Source organism: Protopterus annectens, chromosome 11.part0, assembly GCF_019279795.1.
Source record: "Protopterus annectens isolate FY-2018-M chromosome 11.part0, PAN1.0, whole genome shotgun sequence".
NCBI classification, from domain to species: domain Eukaryota; kingdom Metazoa; phylum Chordata; order Ceratodontiformes; family Protopteridae; genus Protopterus; species Protopterus annectens.
In genome coordinates, this window is record NC_056745.1 from 309,432,035 (window position 1) to 309,448,502 (window position 16,468).

General features: G+C 40.1%; 1 protein-coding gene across 1 annotated transcript in view; it reads left to right on the plus strand.

The window, feature by feature from the left end:
* CFAP54 (cilia and flagella associated protein 54) overlaps positions 1-16,468 on the plus strand; it is a 2,749,537-nt gene that overhangs the window by 2,001,421 nt on the left and 731,648 nt on the right. The window contains exon 47 of the mRNA XM_044087198.1: positions 10,714-10,801. Within this exon, the coding sequence (XP_043943133.1) occupies positions 10,714-10,801 (88 nt within the window). The remainder of the gene's footprint in view (positions 1-10,713; positions 10,802-16,468) is intronic.

The window sequence follows — 16,468 nt, forward strand, 5'->3', positions numbered from 1 at the left end:
AGCACATCCACTTGTGCATGAATCGTGCCATCCCAAATAGAACCAAGATGCTCTTCTCCAAAAAAAGGAAGCCAATCTGGTGGTCCCCTGCTATAAAAAAACTATACAACAGAAGGAAGAAACTGTTGCAAAAAAGAGGAAAATCCCAGGATGCAAAAAACTCCCTCACAAGCCTCAGTAAGAAGCTGAGATCCCTCATAAAATCCTCAAAAACTAGTTACGAAAATAAAATTGCCAAAGATTCCAAAGACAACCACAAGGCATTCTATAGTTATGTCAAGAATCTAAATGGCAATGCTCAGATCTGCTCTGAGTTACAACAGAATGGCATTAAATATACTGATCCCAAGGATATTGCCAATATCCTGGCAGATCGATTTAGTGCCAACTTCACCCCACTCTCACCCCCTAAAGGGCCCATCTCAATACCAAAAGATTGCCAAATTCCGATAATCACGGCCACACAGGTAGAAACCGCACTCTCCAAAGCTAAGAATACAGCATCCATGGGACCAGATGACATCCCAGGCTGTGTACTACATGAACTACAAAATGAACTGGCACCTCACCTAAGTGTCATGTTTAATCATAGCCTCACCTCAGGCTTCGTGCCCACTGAGTGGTGCACCGCTACAGTTATCCCACTCCACAAGGGAGGATCCACCTTGGATCCTGGGAACTACTGTCCCATCAGTCTGACAAGCCTGATTTGCAAGGGCATGGAATGCATTATCATGGAACTTATAAACAAAGACATTGACAACCTTCAAACACTGGACCCCACCCAGTTTGGGTTTGTGAAGGGCCAATCTTGTCTCCTGAATCTGATTGACTTCTTTGAATCAGTCTCCAGAGCTGTGGACGAGGGTAAGGCAGTCCACACAGTCTATCTGGACCTCGTCAAGGCCTTTGACACCATCCCCCAATCTGGAATCATAGATAAACTTACTAAGCTGGGCATAAATCCCTACGTCACCCAATGGGTTGCTAACTGGTTTACTGACAGAGCCCAGACAGTAAAAGTAGCCGACTCCAAATCCAGCTCCAGACAAGTGACAAATGGAGTACCTCAGGGTTCAGTCCTGGGACCACTCTTGTTTGGCATCTACTTCTCTAAAGTACAGGCCAACACTAAGGGACTCTGGCTAACAAAGTTTGCAGATGACTGCAAACTAGGAGCCATTATTGAATCCCCAAATTATGTGGATATTCTACAAAAGGGCCTTACAGAAACAGATGCCTGGTGCCAGAGCCGTGGGTTCAAGCTTAATGCCAAGAAATGTATAGTTATCCCCTTTGGAAAAAAACATGTACCCATGAATTACCACATAGGTGGCAGGACACTAAACATCGAAAGTGTGATGAGAGACTTAGGGACACAGGTGGACAGTGGTTTCACTTTCGATAACCACATTGCCACAACAGTCAGGAAATCCTTCTATGTAGCACACCTCATCACTAAGGGCTTTTCATCCAGAAAAAAGGAGTTCATTGTCCCACTGTACTCATCCCTCATTAGACTCATTATAGAGTATAATGCCCCGTTTGGTATGTACCTCACAAGACATCTGCAACAGCTGGAAAGGCCACAGAAATACCTCACTAAAAGAATCACAGGCCTAAAGTAGATGCCATATATTGACCATCTAAAAAAACTCCAGCTATACTCTGTAGCATATCGTCTACTCAGAGGCGATCTCTGCTTAACATACAAGGCCATGTCAAACCCTGAGCTGTTGGACATGCTCCACTTAAAGAAATCCCAATCCTCAGAGCCACAAGCTCCAGGGATCTAAACCTTGTCATCACAATGAACAAAACATGCTGGAGGGATAGGTTCCTGACCCAGAAACTCCCCATACTCTGGAATAGACTGCCCGTACATATCAAGCAGAGCGCCTCATTGGCCCTCTTCAAAAGGAACCTTGATGACTGAATGGGAGATAGGAAATTCACCCCGGGGATCATGTCAGTCACCCTGCTAGACAGGGGCCTGGAGAAGTAAATATTGTGGGAAGAAATATCCAGGGAATTGTTATGACAAGGCTTGCATAGGCCCTAGGGCTGATAGCCTAGTACCAACCTATGAACCTAAGAAACCTGCTTAGTAGAAAATCATATATGGGTAAGTGGAAGAGATTTTCTAGGTGGTGCCAAACTAAGAACCGAGACTCTTTTAAGGTCCATATGCCTCTGGTTCTGCAATGTCTGTGTAAGTTATTACCCTTTGGCCTCTCTTACTCTTCTATCAAGATTCACCTCTTGGTTATTTCTACTCATCTGTCCATAGATCCCCCTTTCTACTCAGCAGCAAGTCAAACAGTTTTTGAAATGGGTTCTAAATATCCAACCATCAAGAAGACAGGTGGCTCCTTCTTGAGATTTCAGTTTTGTTGTAGAGAAACTTACACTTTTTTCCATTTGAACCAGCTCAACAGGCTGAATTGAAGTTCTTAATTGGGAAAACAGTATTATTCATTGCTCTGACCTCTGCAAGAGCAGTATCTGCATTTCAAGTTGTTCATTTAATCCAGTAACTTCAGAGTTTACTTTGAGTCACATTGTTCACCTCTATGTGTTTCTTCCAGATCCAAAAAGTAAAGGAAAAAGGTTTTTGCATACTCTGGATGTTCATAGGCAACTCATATACTTTAATGACAAGACTAAAACTTTCAGGAGTTTGGATCAACTGTTTATTTCCTGTGAATGTAAGAAAAAAGAATAATCAGTGTCAATAAAGACATTTTCCAAATGGTTATCTCATGCTATTGTTTTCTGTTATTCCCACTAAGGCAAGTCACTTTTAGGAAAGGTCACAGCCCATTTTACCATGGCTTTGGCTTTTTCTGTGGCTTTATGGAAAGGGATGGACTATAGAAATATTTTATAGTTAACAACTTAGTCCTCTTTGCAGACTTTTACCAAATATTAGATTATTTTCCCAGTCTAGAGCAGGTTTTGTTAGGACTATTCTCTGAGGGCTCCTGGATTCTGATCCTTCTTCTGCTTCCCTTTCTGTCTAAGCTCTGTTAATCTTCCCGTATAGCTTAGACTACTGCAATAGTGATCAAATTATGTAAACAGTATGGTTGTGTGGGTTCATTTATGACTGTTGCAATAGGTATATCCTTCCTGCCTCCCTTCCTCCATCCATCCATCCCCCTTTTTCTGTTATGTTTTTTTTTTGCCAGTGTGTGGATATTTTTATTTTCCTTTGATTTTAGCATATACCTAAAAGGCAAGAGAGCTTTGAAGGCTTGACACCCTAACCACTGATTATAATTGGCTCTGCTCAAACCCTTCAGTGATTAGGGCATGTTAAAGGTGCCTTAAAGCTTTGAATGCTGGCCAGTTGTCATATCCTTGGCAGGATATAACCCATAACGCTTAAGCTACTGCAACAGGGATGTATTTGAGCATCTGCTGTTATACTAAGTTAACGTATGCAACTCTGCTTTTTTTTCTGTAGAAGACAGCCAACACTGAAGCAGGCTCAGTACTACTCCCCATATTTTCAGTGCAGGAGGTTTTTGTTCCTTCACCCCATGACTTAGTTAACCAACTCCAAGATCACTATTCCACAGGGAAAATATTATACCCCCACCACACACACACACACACACACACACACACACACACACACACACACACACACACACACACACACACACTTGAACAGTCTCAAGGGTACAATTTGACACAGCAAACTGTGTTGCAGTATTAATATACAACATCCTGGACAGCAACAATAGCAAAGAAATCTAATGCTGTTTTATAGCACCTTGTTCTCTGGTAAATATTCTTTTTGGTGCGTTCCTATTAGAAGAATGAAAGATCAAGATCTCGCACGGCTTAAAAGTCAAAGATGGTGTTCTTCGAGATCACTATTGTGAGATCGTAGTACAGTGAAGATCAGAAAATTTCCCCTTTCCTTACTGTAGTGCAATCTCAGAATTGGTATATATAATTAAATAACAATTTCGAAGAAAGGTATTTTCAACTTTTCAGCCATTCGAGTTCTTGATTTATTTTTCGTTCATATAATAGGGACCCTTTTCTACCACAAAGCAAATGAAGCTTTCCACTGACATGAGTGTGTTCACTGAATTGGTTTGACTGAAATAAGATTTAGTGAATTTCTTTTTGATAGGGCACACACCTACAAGTATTAGCAAATGATTTTTAAATTTACTATAGGGCAGTTCACTCTGCATATCTTTTTCTGAAGATAATCCCAGCAGAGTAGGATTTGTTGGGTTTTCTTCATCCCTTCCTTAGTTTATTGTCAGCCTACTTGTTAAGAAATACAGATAGACCCAGAATATTTATTTATTTATTTCCATTTGGTAACTGGGAAAGTCTGACTCGGCAAAAAACTCTTCCCAGTGGAGGACCAGGGAGAAAAGTGCTAGCCAGAATCATACAATATCATACATTAATACAAAGATTAAAAGTGGCATAGGTTATCAATTACAGTACAGAGATATAGCATTAAACAAAAACTTTCAGGAAAGTGCATGAACATAACCCAAATACCCACATCCTGCAGTATATCTCATTCTATTGCATAATAGGTCACAATTTTGTATATGAGTCAGGGACAAATAATAGGGGAGAAAGGCTATGTCACACTCCTCTAGTCAATGTACACTTCTGTTAATGGCATGCAGAACTCACAAAAAAGCACCGACCACAATTTTTGGAGGGACATTATGAAACTAACAACTCAGTCTTGACCGAAAAAGTTTCAAAGATGCAGAAATCCTGAGCAGCAGACCATCGGTTTAAATTGTTTTCCTACCACCAGTATTTTCTACTCCTCAGCCAATCATAGTTCTGGACTCACAGATTGGACCTAACAGAAAGCAGTCACAGCCCGCAAGTCCGATCTAAATCTGAGTTACAAAAAAAAGCCATCTCAGTAGTAACGCCCTAGCAAAACTTCAGCCAATAACAATTAGAATACATAGACCAGATATAACAGAAAGTATGTGTAGCTTATAGGTCCAGTCTGAATCGGTAGCCCTAATAATTTAAAAAAAAAAAAAAAAAAAAGTTATTTTGACTCATTCTTGGTCCTTTACATGGCCATTCTATGAACTCTCAAGCTTAAGCTCACACTTGCTTGCTCACCTCGAGCTCCATGTATGGTCCAAACTGAAGCAGTTTGCTACAGTTTCAAAGTAAAAAAATATTTGTTTCTTCTTTTTCTTTTCTAGGTAAAACCTGAGTGCTGTAGTGCTTCCTGTAGAGCATAAATTGTAACAGTTACTGCTACCTTTTAAAAGTTAAAAAGATTTTTATTGCTATAAAACTTGGGTGCTGGGGCACTCACTGTAGGATATAAAATGTAGCAGTGTAGCCAGCAGTTTGCTACAGTTTAAAACAAACAAAAACGAGTTTTGTTTTCTTTTTTTTTTTTACTATAATCTGAGGAAGGAAGATGGGGAAGGGCACAGAAATGGGTCCTGGGTGGCTCCTGCATTTCAGGTGCCCCAGGTTCCTAATCGTGGAATTTTTTATCTGAAAATACTATGCATTGTTACAGAAGGATTTTACAGAACATACGCACATTCCTCCTATTCTATCTACCTTAGACAATGTGTGTGTACTGCATGCAGTTTTCCTGATAGTCAGTCACCAGCTCCTAAAAAGGCAGATAAGATGTATGAAGTTCCTCAGTTTTGTAAATTTTTATACACTGTTCCCAGATATGACCCAGCAGCAATAGTTGCTAAGCACTTAGTTAATTTCAGTCTTATTCTTTCTGATAAGGATGGGAAAATTATCGATAGATATGGGGAAAAAAGTATACACGCTGCAAATTTGATATTTAAAAATTTGAATTGTCAGATTCATATGTTAGTTTGTTCTGACAGATTATGAAGTATGAGGAATTTTTTATCTGCAGTTTTTGTCTTGTGAAAAAGCATCTTCTTTAAATAACTTATTTTCATTTATTGCACAGTTCACTACTCATTGTTCATAGTGTGTGTGTGTGTGTGTGTGTGTGTGTGTGTGTGTGTGTGTGTGTGTGTGTGTGTGTGTGTGTGTGTGCACGTGCGCGCGTGTGAGATTTTGTTAATATTTCTTCCAGGGCTATGGCCACTGGTACTGTTTTGAGGAAGTCTGCATGCCTGAATCTCAAAACCTCCCAGATGATGTTAAAAGCAAATTTTAAATTCTCCCTTGGAGAGAGATTTAGTGTTTGGCCCCTCTGCTGCAGGGCTGATCAAACAATGTGATGAAAGGATAATCTGATTCAGCAAATCTCTAAGATTTCTACCCCCCTTTTCCAAATTTTCCAAGGGAATTCTATCTCCTCATCCAATTTTGGCAAAAAAGGAATAAACAGTCTCAACAAAGTGTAGGCAAATAAATGTTTAAGAATTGGCAAGTGGATTCCAAAAATAAGTCTTGAATCTCCCAAAACAAAGGAAAGCCCAACATGTCTGAATGACTGTTCAAGAGACCATGTTACTCCATTTCACCTTAGCCCCTTTTCTTCCAGAAGGTCTGAATCTCCATTTTTCTTTTTTGCAATAGATTGTTTCAGACATGTGGGTTCTGAAAATCATTCATCAAGGTTACAGATGGCAATGGAAGGAATTTCTTCCTTTCCAGGGGGTCGTATCTCATCTTCCATATCAGACTCTTTTGTTTTCACTGCTTCTTTATCACTTGCTGTCCAAAGAATGATAAAACCAGTTCCTCCTTTTCAGGTGGGGAAGGGTATTTATTCAAATTTGTTCCTTGTGCCACAGAAAGAAAATAATTGGAGATGAGTTCTGGATCTATCTTTTCTAGTCATATTTGTGATAGTGTCTAAATTTAAAACAATGTCGCTTCACAGCCAGTTATCTATTTTTTCTTCTTTCAAGTTTCATTGTAACATCAGACCTAAAAGATGCTTTGCATCACATCCCTATTCAACCAGAGTTCAAATGTTTCTTAAGGTTTTGTGTGTCTGGATCACATTATCAGTTCTCTGCCTTACCATTTGGACTATTCACTGCACAAGAGAGTGCTCAAAAAGTGTCTAGCTCTAGTTATAGCTCATTGCCAGCTACAGGGTGTCCACATTTTCTGCATATTTACACAACTTGCTTATCTTTGCAGAGTCTTTTTCAAAGTGTCAAGAATTTATCTCTTTCTTTCTATCTCTCTCTCTCTCTCTCTCTCTCTCCCTGTCACTCTCTCTCTCTTCCTTGGGTGGAAGATCTCTTACATATACTGGGATTCTAAAAGAATATTCAAATGTCTTTCTTGACTCCTTCACACAGGATTGTGTTCTTATGATTCCAGCTAGACACCTCAATTCAAAGAGCTTATCTTCCACAGGAAAATACATCTTTATCTACATCTGTTTCTAAGGTTTTGCACTCAGAGTTCAGTTACATTGAGGGAAAACCTCACGATTTTGGGTCTCTCATGACATCTATGATTATCATTATATCCCTGACAAGACTCCACATGGCAAGGATACAGTGGTATCTGAAATCTCTTTGGTCCCAGCATCAGGATTATTTTTCTTTTCAAATCCCAGTGCTGGCATTCATCAAAAGAAAAATCCTGCAGTGGAGACAACAGATATCTTTAAATCCAGGTCTCCCTTTTCCCACCCTGCTCCAAAGCAGTCATTCATCATAGAAGCTTTTTATTTTGCTTGGAGAGCAGAATCAGGAGGGATAAAATTGCAGGGGTGTGGGACACCAAGGACAGATGCAAGCACATAAATATCAAGGAGTTGCTTGCCCTAATCAAAACACTCACCTTTCTCTTTTATTCACAAGACCTCTTCAAGTGATTACAGACAGTGCCAAAGTCATGTGGTACATCCACAAGCAAGGGGGGGGCAGATTGTACCTCCTTTGCAGACTATCCATTTTAGCTTGGGATATAACTTCAAAGGACAGTCTCACTCTGCAGGCATCTTACATTTTGTCAGAGCAAAATTGTGTGGCAGACAAGATGAGCAGGACTAGGGCAGACCCTCATGGATGGAAACTAGATCGGGGGTCTTCCAAGATTTCATCCATCTGTGAGGAGTTCCTCAGGTAGACCTCTTTGCCTCCTCTCTGAGCAATCAACTGGCAAGATTCTATTTCCAGGACTCCTTGCAAAAAGGCCTAGAAGACAGATGTCTTGTCTTTTCTTTTCTTTTCCTTGTACAGGAATGCTCCTCTTTGCTTTTCCACCCTTTCCATTAATATCCAGGATACTACTGAAGATTCAGAAGGAAGCCCCCAAGATCATGTGATGACTCCCTTCTGGCCCAGGCAACCATGGTTCTCCCTTCTTGTGGAAATGGCTAGGGACAATTACCACATGCTCCTCACAGACTGGATCGACTCACACAAGAAGAAGGGTGTTTGATACATCCTGACATAAATCAGCTTCATTGACTGCCTGGATAGGGCCTTAATTCCGTTTAGGCATATGTTTAATGAGGATGTGCAGCAGGTTCCAATGGGGGCAAGAAAGCTTGCAACTAGAAAATCATATATTAGCAAATGGAAAAGGTTTTCTAGTTTGTGCCAACAATATAACCAGCACCTATTTAGGGCTAGTTGTTCTCTGATTCTACAATATTTGTGTGAGTTACTATCCTATGACCTTTCTTGTTCCTCTGTCAGAATTCATTTATCAGCCATTTCAGCATGTCTGCCTGTGAATCATCCTCTTTCAATGCAGTCTCATGCCAAAATGTTCTTAAAAGGGGTTTTGTACAAGAGGCCTCTAAGAAATGGTGGCCACTCCTTGCTCCATTTGAACCAGCTAATCTGGCTGACTTGAGGTTCTTAACCTGCAAAACAGTTTTACTGATTGCTCTGTCCTCTACAAGAAGGATATCCAAGATGCAAGCGCTTATGGTGAGTCAACCCATCTCATTTTTATAGACATTTTTTTTTTTTTACAACAAATCCTTCTTTTATGACTAAAGTGGTATCTTATGTTAAGCTAAAGTATATATCTCCCCATTTCCTTTCCTGAACTTAAAAATGAGGGAGAATGGATACTCCATATCTTGGATGTCCGCAAACAACTCAGGTACTGTCTTGAAAGAACCAAATCTTTCAGATCTTTAGATCAGTTGTGCCTTTCTTATGAAGGTAAGAAGATGGGACAACCTGTGTCAAAACAGTCTCTTTCCAAATGGTTGTCTAAGGCTATTATCTTTGTTATACTTACCATAACAAATCCATTACAGGCAGGGTCAATGCCTTCTTTGCCAGGGCCTTGGCTTCATCTATTGGTTTTTGGAAAGGGGTGGATTCTTGAAATATTCTAGAAGCTGTAAATTAGTCCTCTGTGCATACTTTTAGAAAGCACTTTAAGCTTGTTTCCATCTCTTGGTTCAGATCAAGCTTTGCTTGACCATTCACAGTGCCTCCTGGGCTCTTCTCCTTCCACCTCAAAAATGTAGTTAGCTAAGGTAACTTACCCATATAGCTAAGGCTACTGCAGGAGTGATCAATATGATGAAGATAGTGGAGTTATGTAAGTAAAATTTACCAGAACAATAGATGTTCAAATGATCACTGCTGCAGTAGTCACTCACTCAGTCCACCCCCACCTTGTTTTTGTGTGTGTGTTTGTGTGTGTGTGTGTGTGTGTGTGTGTGTGTGTGTGTGTGTGTGTGTGTGTGTGTGTGTGTCTTTTGGCAGAGTGTGGACATTAATTTTTTTTCTTGATAGGGTGCTAATCGACCAGTCATGTTCGATCAGTTGCTGTTCAATATTTTGCCTTTTCGGTATATATGGACATACATCCATTATATATATGTGTGTGTATAAATGGGTCTACTATACATGGTTGACATTTCAGAATGTCGAAGACCATATGGCTGAAACCATATGATCGACATCCGAAATGTCAACCATGTAATAAAAAAAAACACAAGAATAACTTACCTTCACACTACACCTGCACCCCCCCCCCATAACTTAAATATACCAACTCCGAGATCGCACTACAGTGCGGAAGATGGAAATCTTTCCATTCTGCACTGTATGGCGATGCCACTTCCTCATGTCGATGATATGGTCTCAGTCATATGGTCTTCGACATTATGAAATGTCGACCATGTGTAGGGGACCTGTATCTATCTATATATATATATATATATATATATATATATATATACCATTTTTAAATATTAAATACTTAGGACATTCAGTTGGAATGGACTGCAGTCGGCTTCCCTACACAATCTTGAGGAGAAATTCCTTGAGCATTCGTACCTTGCAGAAAAAAAATGAACAGCGTAAGGCTGAGTACTTTTCTCCATATCCCCTTTTGGTTTATTTTATTCCTCCATTCTTATCTCTGATCTCCTTTGGAAATTGATTTAAGACTTCAGTAATTTGCCACATAACTATGATGCTCGCTGGTGCATATTTCAACCACTATTTACAGTGTTGACATTACCCTTAGTCTGCCTTCTGTGCCACTATGAAAAGCTGCTTCCCATATGTTATATAACTGTATATGCCAGCACACACACACACACACACACACACACACACACACACGCGTGTGTGTGTGTGTGTGTGTGTGTGTGTGTGTGTATGAGAGACACAGCGAGAAAAGTTTATTATTTAATACAGTTATGTCTGTCAAAAGCATTTTACAGCTCCTGATGAATGACTTGAATGATCAAAAGTGTCAGTGACATAAAGTAATAAATCATTTTTTATTCCCTACATCTAGAGCTTCTTCAGGCCAAGAACAAGCATGGTCTAAGATCTCAAGCTTTACATGAACTTGGAAATCTTCACTTCTATGCAGGACATACAAGGTAATGTCTATGAAACAAAATACCAACAAATTAATTAGAACAATTTTACTATTTTAATTATTGAGAATACCACCTTGTTTTGCTATGCAGCAGGTTCCCTTAGCTGTAAAACATCTGAAGCAGTGCGCTGCAGAAGAGAAAGAAGGTAGGGAAGTGATTAAAAAAATCAGAAGGACTAACATTTCTTTCTTTATAATATTTGCATGCGTTGTTGGATTTTTTGAACCAGATTGCCGCAGCAACTGATCTACCTTAAACTGATTTTGCTCTCAGAACTATATGGACATCAGATATCTGTATACTATAAATCAGACAGAGATCATTTCTTCTGGCTGTCATTTTCTTTCTTGCTCGCTTACTAGAACTGGTTGTAAATATATTTTTATATAGCACAGATTGGGTGTCACTCTCGTGATCAAACCACATCAACAGTGTGTAAATCCTGCATTAGTCCCACCTAGTCATGGTTATTGCTTTAGTAACTGCTGCAAGAGTCTGGAATGGATTCATCACCACAGAAGTTCTTCATTATGTTTATCCAGCTCTTCCCACCACCTTGTTTTTTTAAGAAGAGATACGATCAAAGGAAACTCGTCTCATAAGGACTGGTTTTCCATTGAAATTTTCTGTTGTAAAATATTGAATATTGATCTGTTAATATGCATTACATTTGCTTGATTGCAGAAGGAGACAATAAATCTATGTAGTCTGCCCTTTAAATTGACTTACTATTCTTCTACCTATTTAACTCTCCCTTCAGCTTTATAGTATTAACACCTTTCCCTATTGTTTTGAATGACAAAATAAATTCACTCTGTATAACCAATCTGATTCTATGGGTCCACAACCCTCTCCTGGGAAAAGTACTTTTGAAGATGGATTGAGAAGTTAGTCCCCACAATATGCTGCATATGCCCCCTTCATCCTCTGTCATTCCTGTTCAAAATGGACTCTGTAGTCTCTCATTGATTATGAATACTGCAAAAGTGATGTGGAAGGAGATAGTACAGTTGCGTAAAATCTTACCATAACAGTAGATGACCTTCTCTTCCCTGTTGCAGTATTAAGTCCCTCCCTCCTTCCCCTCTGCTCCCTTTTCTTACTTTTTTCTGCTAAGAACATCTGACTGGCTGTGATCTCTGCTGCAGTAGATGTCCCCTCCCTCCATCCTCTTTGTTTTTTTTTTGTTTTTTTGGTGCTGTTTATGCCAGAATGTGGTTATTTATGTTTTGTTCTTCCTAACTTTGTCCTATCAGGGCTCAGCCTCCCTTTGTCCTTTGGCAGGAAAGTTCTGAAAGGCTTTGCATCCAAACTTGTCTTTTAGTCCACTCAGCTCAAGCTGCCTGGTAGTTTGGTTGCATGGAAGGTGTCCTGGAGCTTTGGACTCAGGCTGCCTTTTATATCCTTGGCCAGATATAACCCTTAGAGCTAAGGCTACTGCAGCAGTGATCAGTCGAACATCTACTGTTATTGTAGGTTTACTTACACAGCTGTACTTTCTTAATATGGAATACTGTTTTACTCATTGTTCTGACTTTTGCTGGGACAGCATCTGAGTTACAAATATTTATGGTGAGTCAGCCCTACCTCATTTTCAAAAGAACAGGGTTTTTTGAGAACTAGTCCTTCTTTTATGCCTAGAGTGTACTCAGTTTACCTTAACCCAGACTAGTTATCACTTTGTCTTCATTCCTGAACCCAAGAACAATGGAGAAAAGATTATTCACCCTCAATGTCCACATGTAGCTCATATACTATGTAGACAAAAACTCAAGCCATCAGGAAAGCAAGTCAGCTGTTTATCTCCTGTGAAGGCAAGAAGAAAGGACAGCCACTGTCAAAGCAAACTATTTCCAGATATTTGTCTCAGGCTATTTCCTTTTGTTATATTTAACATAATAAGCCACTTCCAGTCAGGGATAGTGCCTATTCCCCAAAAGACTTTGGCTTCTTCAATGGCTTTCTGGAAAAGGGTGGACTTTGGAATTGTTTTATAAGCGGCAGCTCGGTCTTCTGCACATACCTTTACAAACCACAAACTGGTTTCCTTCTTGGTTTTTAAGTTATGGCAGCCTACCCAAACAGCTTATGTTACTGCAGTAGTGATCTATATGTTGAACATGGTACAGCTGTGTTAGTAAACTTACCATAAAGGTAGATGCTTCAATAGATCACTGTTGTGGTAGCAACCCATTCCTCCAGCCCCTTTACATGTTTTTTTTTTCCTTTTAATTTTGCCTGGGTGTGGAGGTATATACCCTTCCATATGTAGTATTATGTTGGTTTTCTTTCCTAGCATTATTTGTATTTGAAGACTGTTGCATGCCTCGATTCTTGGCAAAGAAAAAATCTGAAGAGATTTGCACTCTGACTTTTTATAGAGCTCCTAATAGAGTACATGGAAGGCACCCAAAAGCTTTGAAAGCTGTCAAGTCATGAGGTGGGAAGACCCAAATAAATGATGTTTTTGCAACAGTGAACTTTTAGAGCATCGACTCTTATGGTAAGTTGCTTACACAACTGTACTTTCTCCATTTTTTTGAAAATGACTAAGGGCAATTACCACAAGCTGCCTCACACAATGGACTCACATAAGGGAGGTATTGCTTGATACACCCCAACCTTCAACTTCTTCAAGCAAGTACCCTAATGATGATAGTTTCAATACCTTTTATTCACCTTTTTCTTCAGGACATTCAGCTGGTGTTAAAGGAGGTTAAGAAGCCAGCTACTAGAAAATCATATATTTGTAAGTGGAAAAGATTTTGTAGTTGGTGCCAGAGTTAAGAACCATGATCCTTTTCAGGTCTAGATTCTTCTGGTTCAATAACATTTCTGTGAGATATTATTTTCTGTTTTTTCTTAGTGTTCTATAAATATTCACCCATCGGACATTTATGATTTCTGCCAATAGACCCCCACTCCTGTCTACCCAGTCTCAGCTCAAACATTTTTTAAAGGATTTTGCATATCTGTCCACCTAGATAACACATGGCACCTTCTTGTATTCTTAATTTTGCTGAAGAGAAACTTATGCTTTTTAAATTTGACTTGGCTCATCATTATGATTTGAAGTTCTTGACTTAATAAACAGCATTATTCATTGATCTAACTTATGCAAGAAGTGTGTCTGAGAAACAAGTTCTTATAGACAGTCAATTTTATTTCATTTTTCACAAGGATAGGGCAACTTTGGTAACAAATTCTTAATTTGTTCATCTCTGTATTCTTTCCAGGTCTAAAAATAAGGGAGAAAGAATTTTAGACAGTCTGCATATCCACATGAAACTTGGATACTTCACTGACAGGACTAAATCCTGCACCTGCAAAATTCAAGCAGACAGGAAAAATAAGATGATATTAAAGGGATTACAGCCATCTTCCTTTTCTTCATTGCTGAGGTTCAATCACCCCCAAAAAATCTAAAGACTCATCAAAAAGATGCAGATCCTGGGATTCTCCAGCCTCTACCTCTTCTGAACCAAGAAGAAAGAATGAAAAACTGGATCCAAAGCTACCTCCAATCTGACCACTCATACTTCGGATTCTACATACTGAGATCCGACCAAACATATCTCGGATCCTACACTTTTGGATCTAAAGCCTATCTATTCAACGAGCCTGGAGTCAGTTCCTTCCTGGGTGCCCTCTCCCGTTTTAGAGAAGCACTCAAAATCACCTTCCCTAGTATCCTGTCATTTCTCCAGGAGTCTCACGGAAGCAGATGTAGTGAGTATGATGAGAAAATTTTTCATGGAGCAAATTCAGAAGGGAGTCCTCACTGTGCCTGCCATTTTGGGTCAGGAATTTCGACCATCTACCATTCCATTGATAACAGCTCTTTCTTTGATTCAACATGTAGTTTTAGAGCTCTCATATCCAAGCCTTGGCCCATCTGGTTTGGATCCAAAGAGAACATCTTCTTCATATCTGACTATTGCTCTGAGAGCACTGGCTCAGATTTGCTCGGAGCCGGATGACTCTCGGAGCCGTAGCTTCTGTATTGGATCTGAGGGGATGGGGTTGACTTCGAGATTTTTGGAGCCATCTCGGAGATTTCAGAGCTGGATAGCTCAGCTCCAGTTTCTGCCTCAGCTGGATTACTGTTGAGGCAGAGGTAAGGGACAAGCCAGAAACTCACTTTCTTGCCTTTGTTGGCTTCCTTCTTTCTGGAGCGATCTGCCTTTGAGGTATTGAAGAGAGTGTTCTCTGCTCCAGCAGGTCAGATGGGTCCTTCCCCCTCAGATCCACCCTCTACTTTTCAGATGACTTGATCCTCAACATTCTACTCCACAGGGACAGCCAGCTCAAAGCTTCCAGTCTACCCAGCAGGGTATCTTGATATTTTCTGATAATTCTCCAGACCATCCCACTGAAGAAGTCCCTAGAATGTGAAAGTGCAAAAAGAGACTGTTGGACTGTCCTCAGGAGTCAGTCACTGAGAATACTGATTTCGATGAATAGGAGGGGTCTCCAAAATCACCACTCAGTGACATCTCATTTGGAGACATTCTTGGGACCCTAAAGCAGAGAGGTGGCTGGGCTTCCGAAGACACTTCTCCTGAGGAATCAGTATTTCTGGAAGTATTTGGTACTGGTCTGTCTACCTCCTGGGTTACTCCTCCAGCTAATGAACTTATTGATTTCATCTCCAAGCGGGCATGGAAGGAACCTTATACAACTGAGCTAATCCTCAAGAGACCAGACAGGATTCTGGCTCCACCAGTAGGTCGGGAATATTGGAGTAAATGGTTTCCCGTAGATGCCATGGTCGTGGAGGCAGCTACAAAAAAAGGAACTCTCTGAACAGAGTTCCACTGTCCATCCTCCTAATAGAGAGTAAAGGGCTAAAGACAGATTTGAGAAGCATGTTTATGCCTCAGCATTTTTTGTGCTTAGATCACTGAAGTATTTAGTACATTTTATTAGGCTACAAAGAGATTTGATTAAAGAGTAATCCAAATCTCTTTCTAGAACCTGAATTGCTGAAGCTCAATCTTCATTAGTCTCTCAGTTGACTACCTTACAGGCTATATCCAATTTGTTCATGACGGTTATCTTGCGCACTGCAGAAAGCAACTCAAGGGCTGTGGGTTCAGGCATTTCCATCAGAAGGCATGCCTGGATACGTCTATGTGATTTTGCATAGCCCTTCAAGTCATCGTTCATCAATGCTCCTTTTGACAGCACTTCTTTATTTGGTCCTACAGTAAATGGCACACTCTCCAGGTGTGAGAAAGATGGGAAGACCCTCTCTGCATTGGGCATGCATTTTTCAACCCCTCAAAAGACCTTTTCCAGAAATCAAAGGGGAGGTTGAAAAATGTGTTTCAGAAAATCTCAGGATCCTTTCCAGGACACATGTGGAGTTAGTTCCCCCAGAGGCAGAGGGTGGGAGCAATAATGGAAGATGATTCCCCCATGGCAGAGGAGACCCGCAAAACCAGGCATCTAGAGATTTATTTTCAGACAGACCTTTTCAGCGCTTCTGAATGGAGGCCTGATTGCCTACCTATGGAGGCAGTCATGGGTCACTTATCTCTGCACTAGAAAGCCTGGTTAAGTATAACAAAAGATAATTTGGTACAGAGAATTATTTCCAGAAGTTGTATAATTCCCTTTTCCCTACCTCCACCATAATCCAGAAAAATTCCTGATGTTCCACCC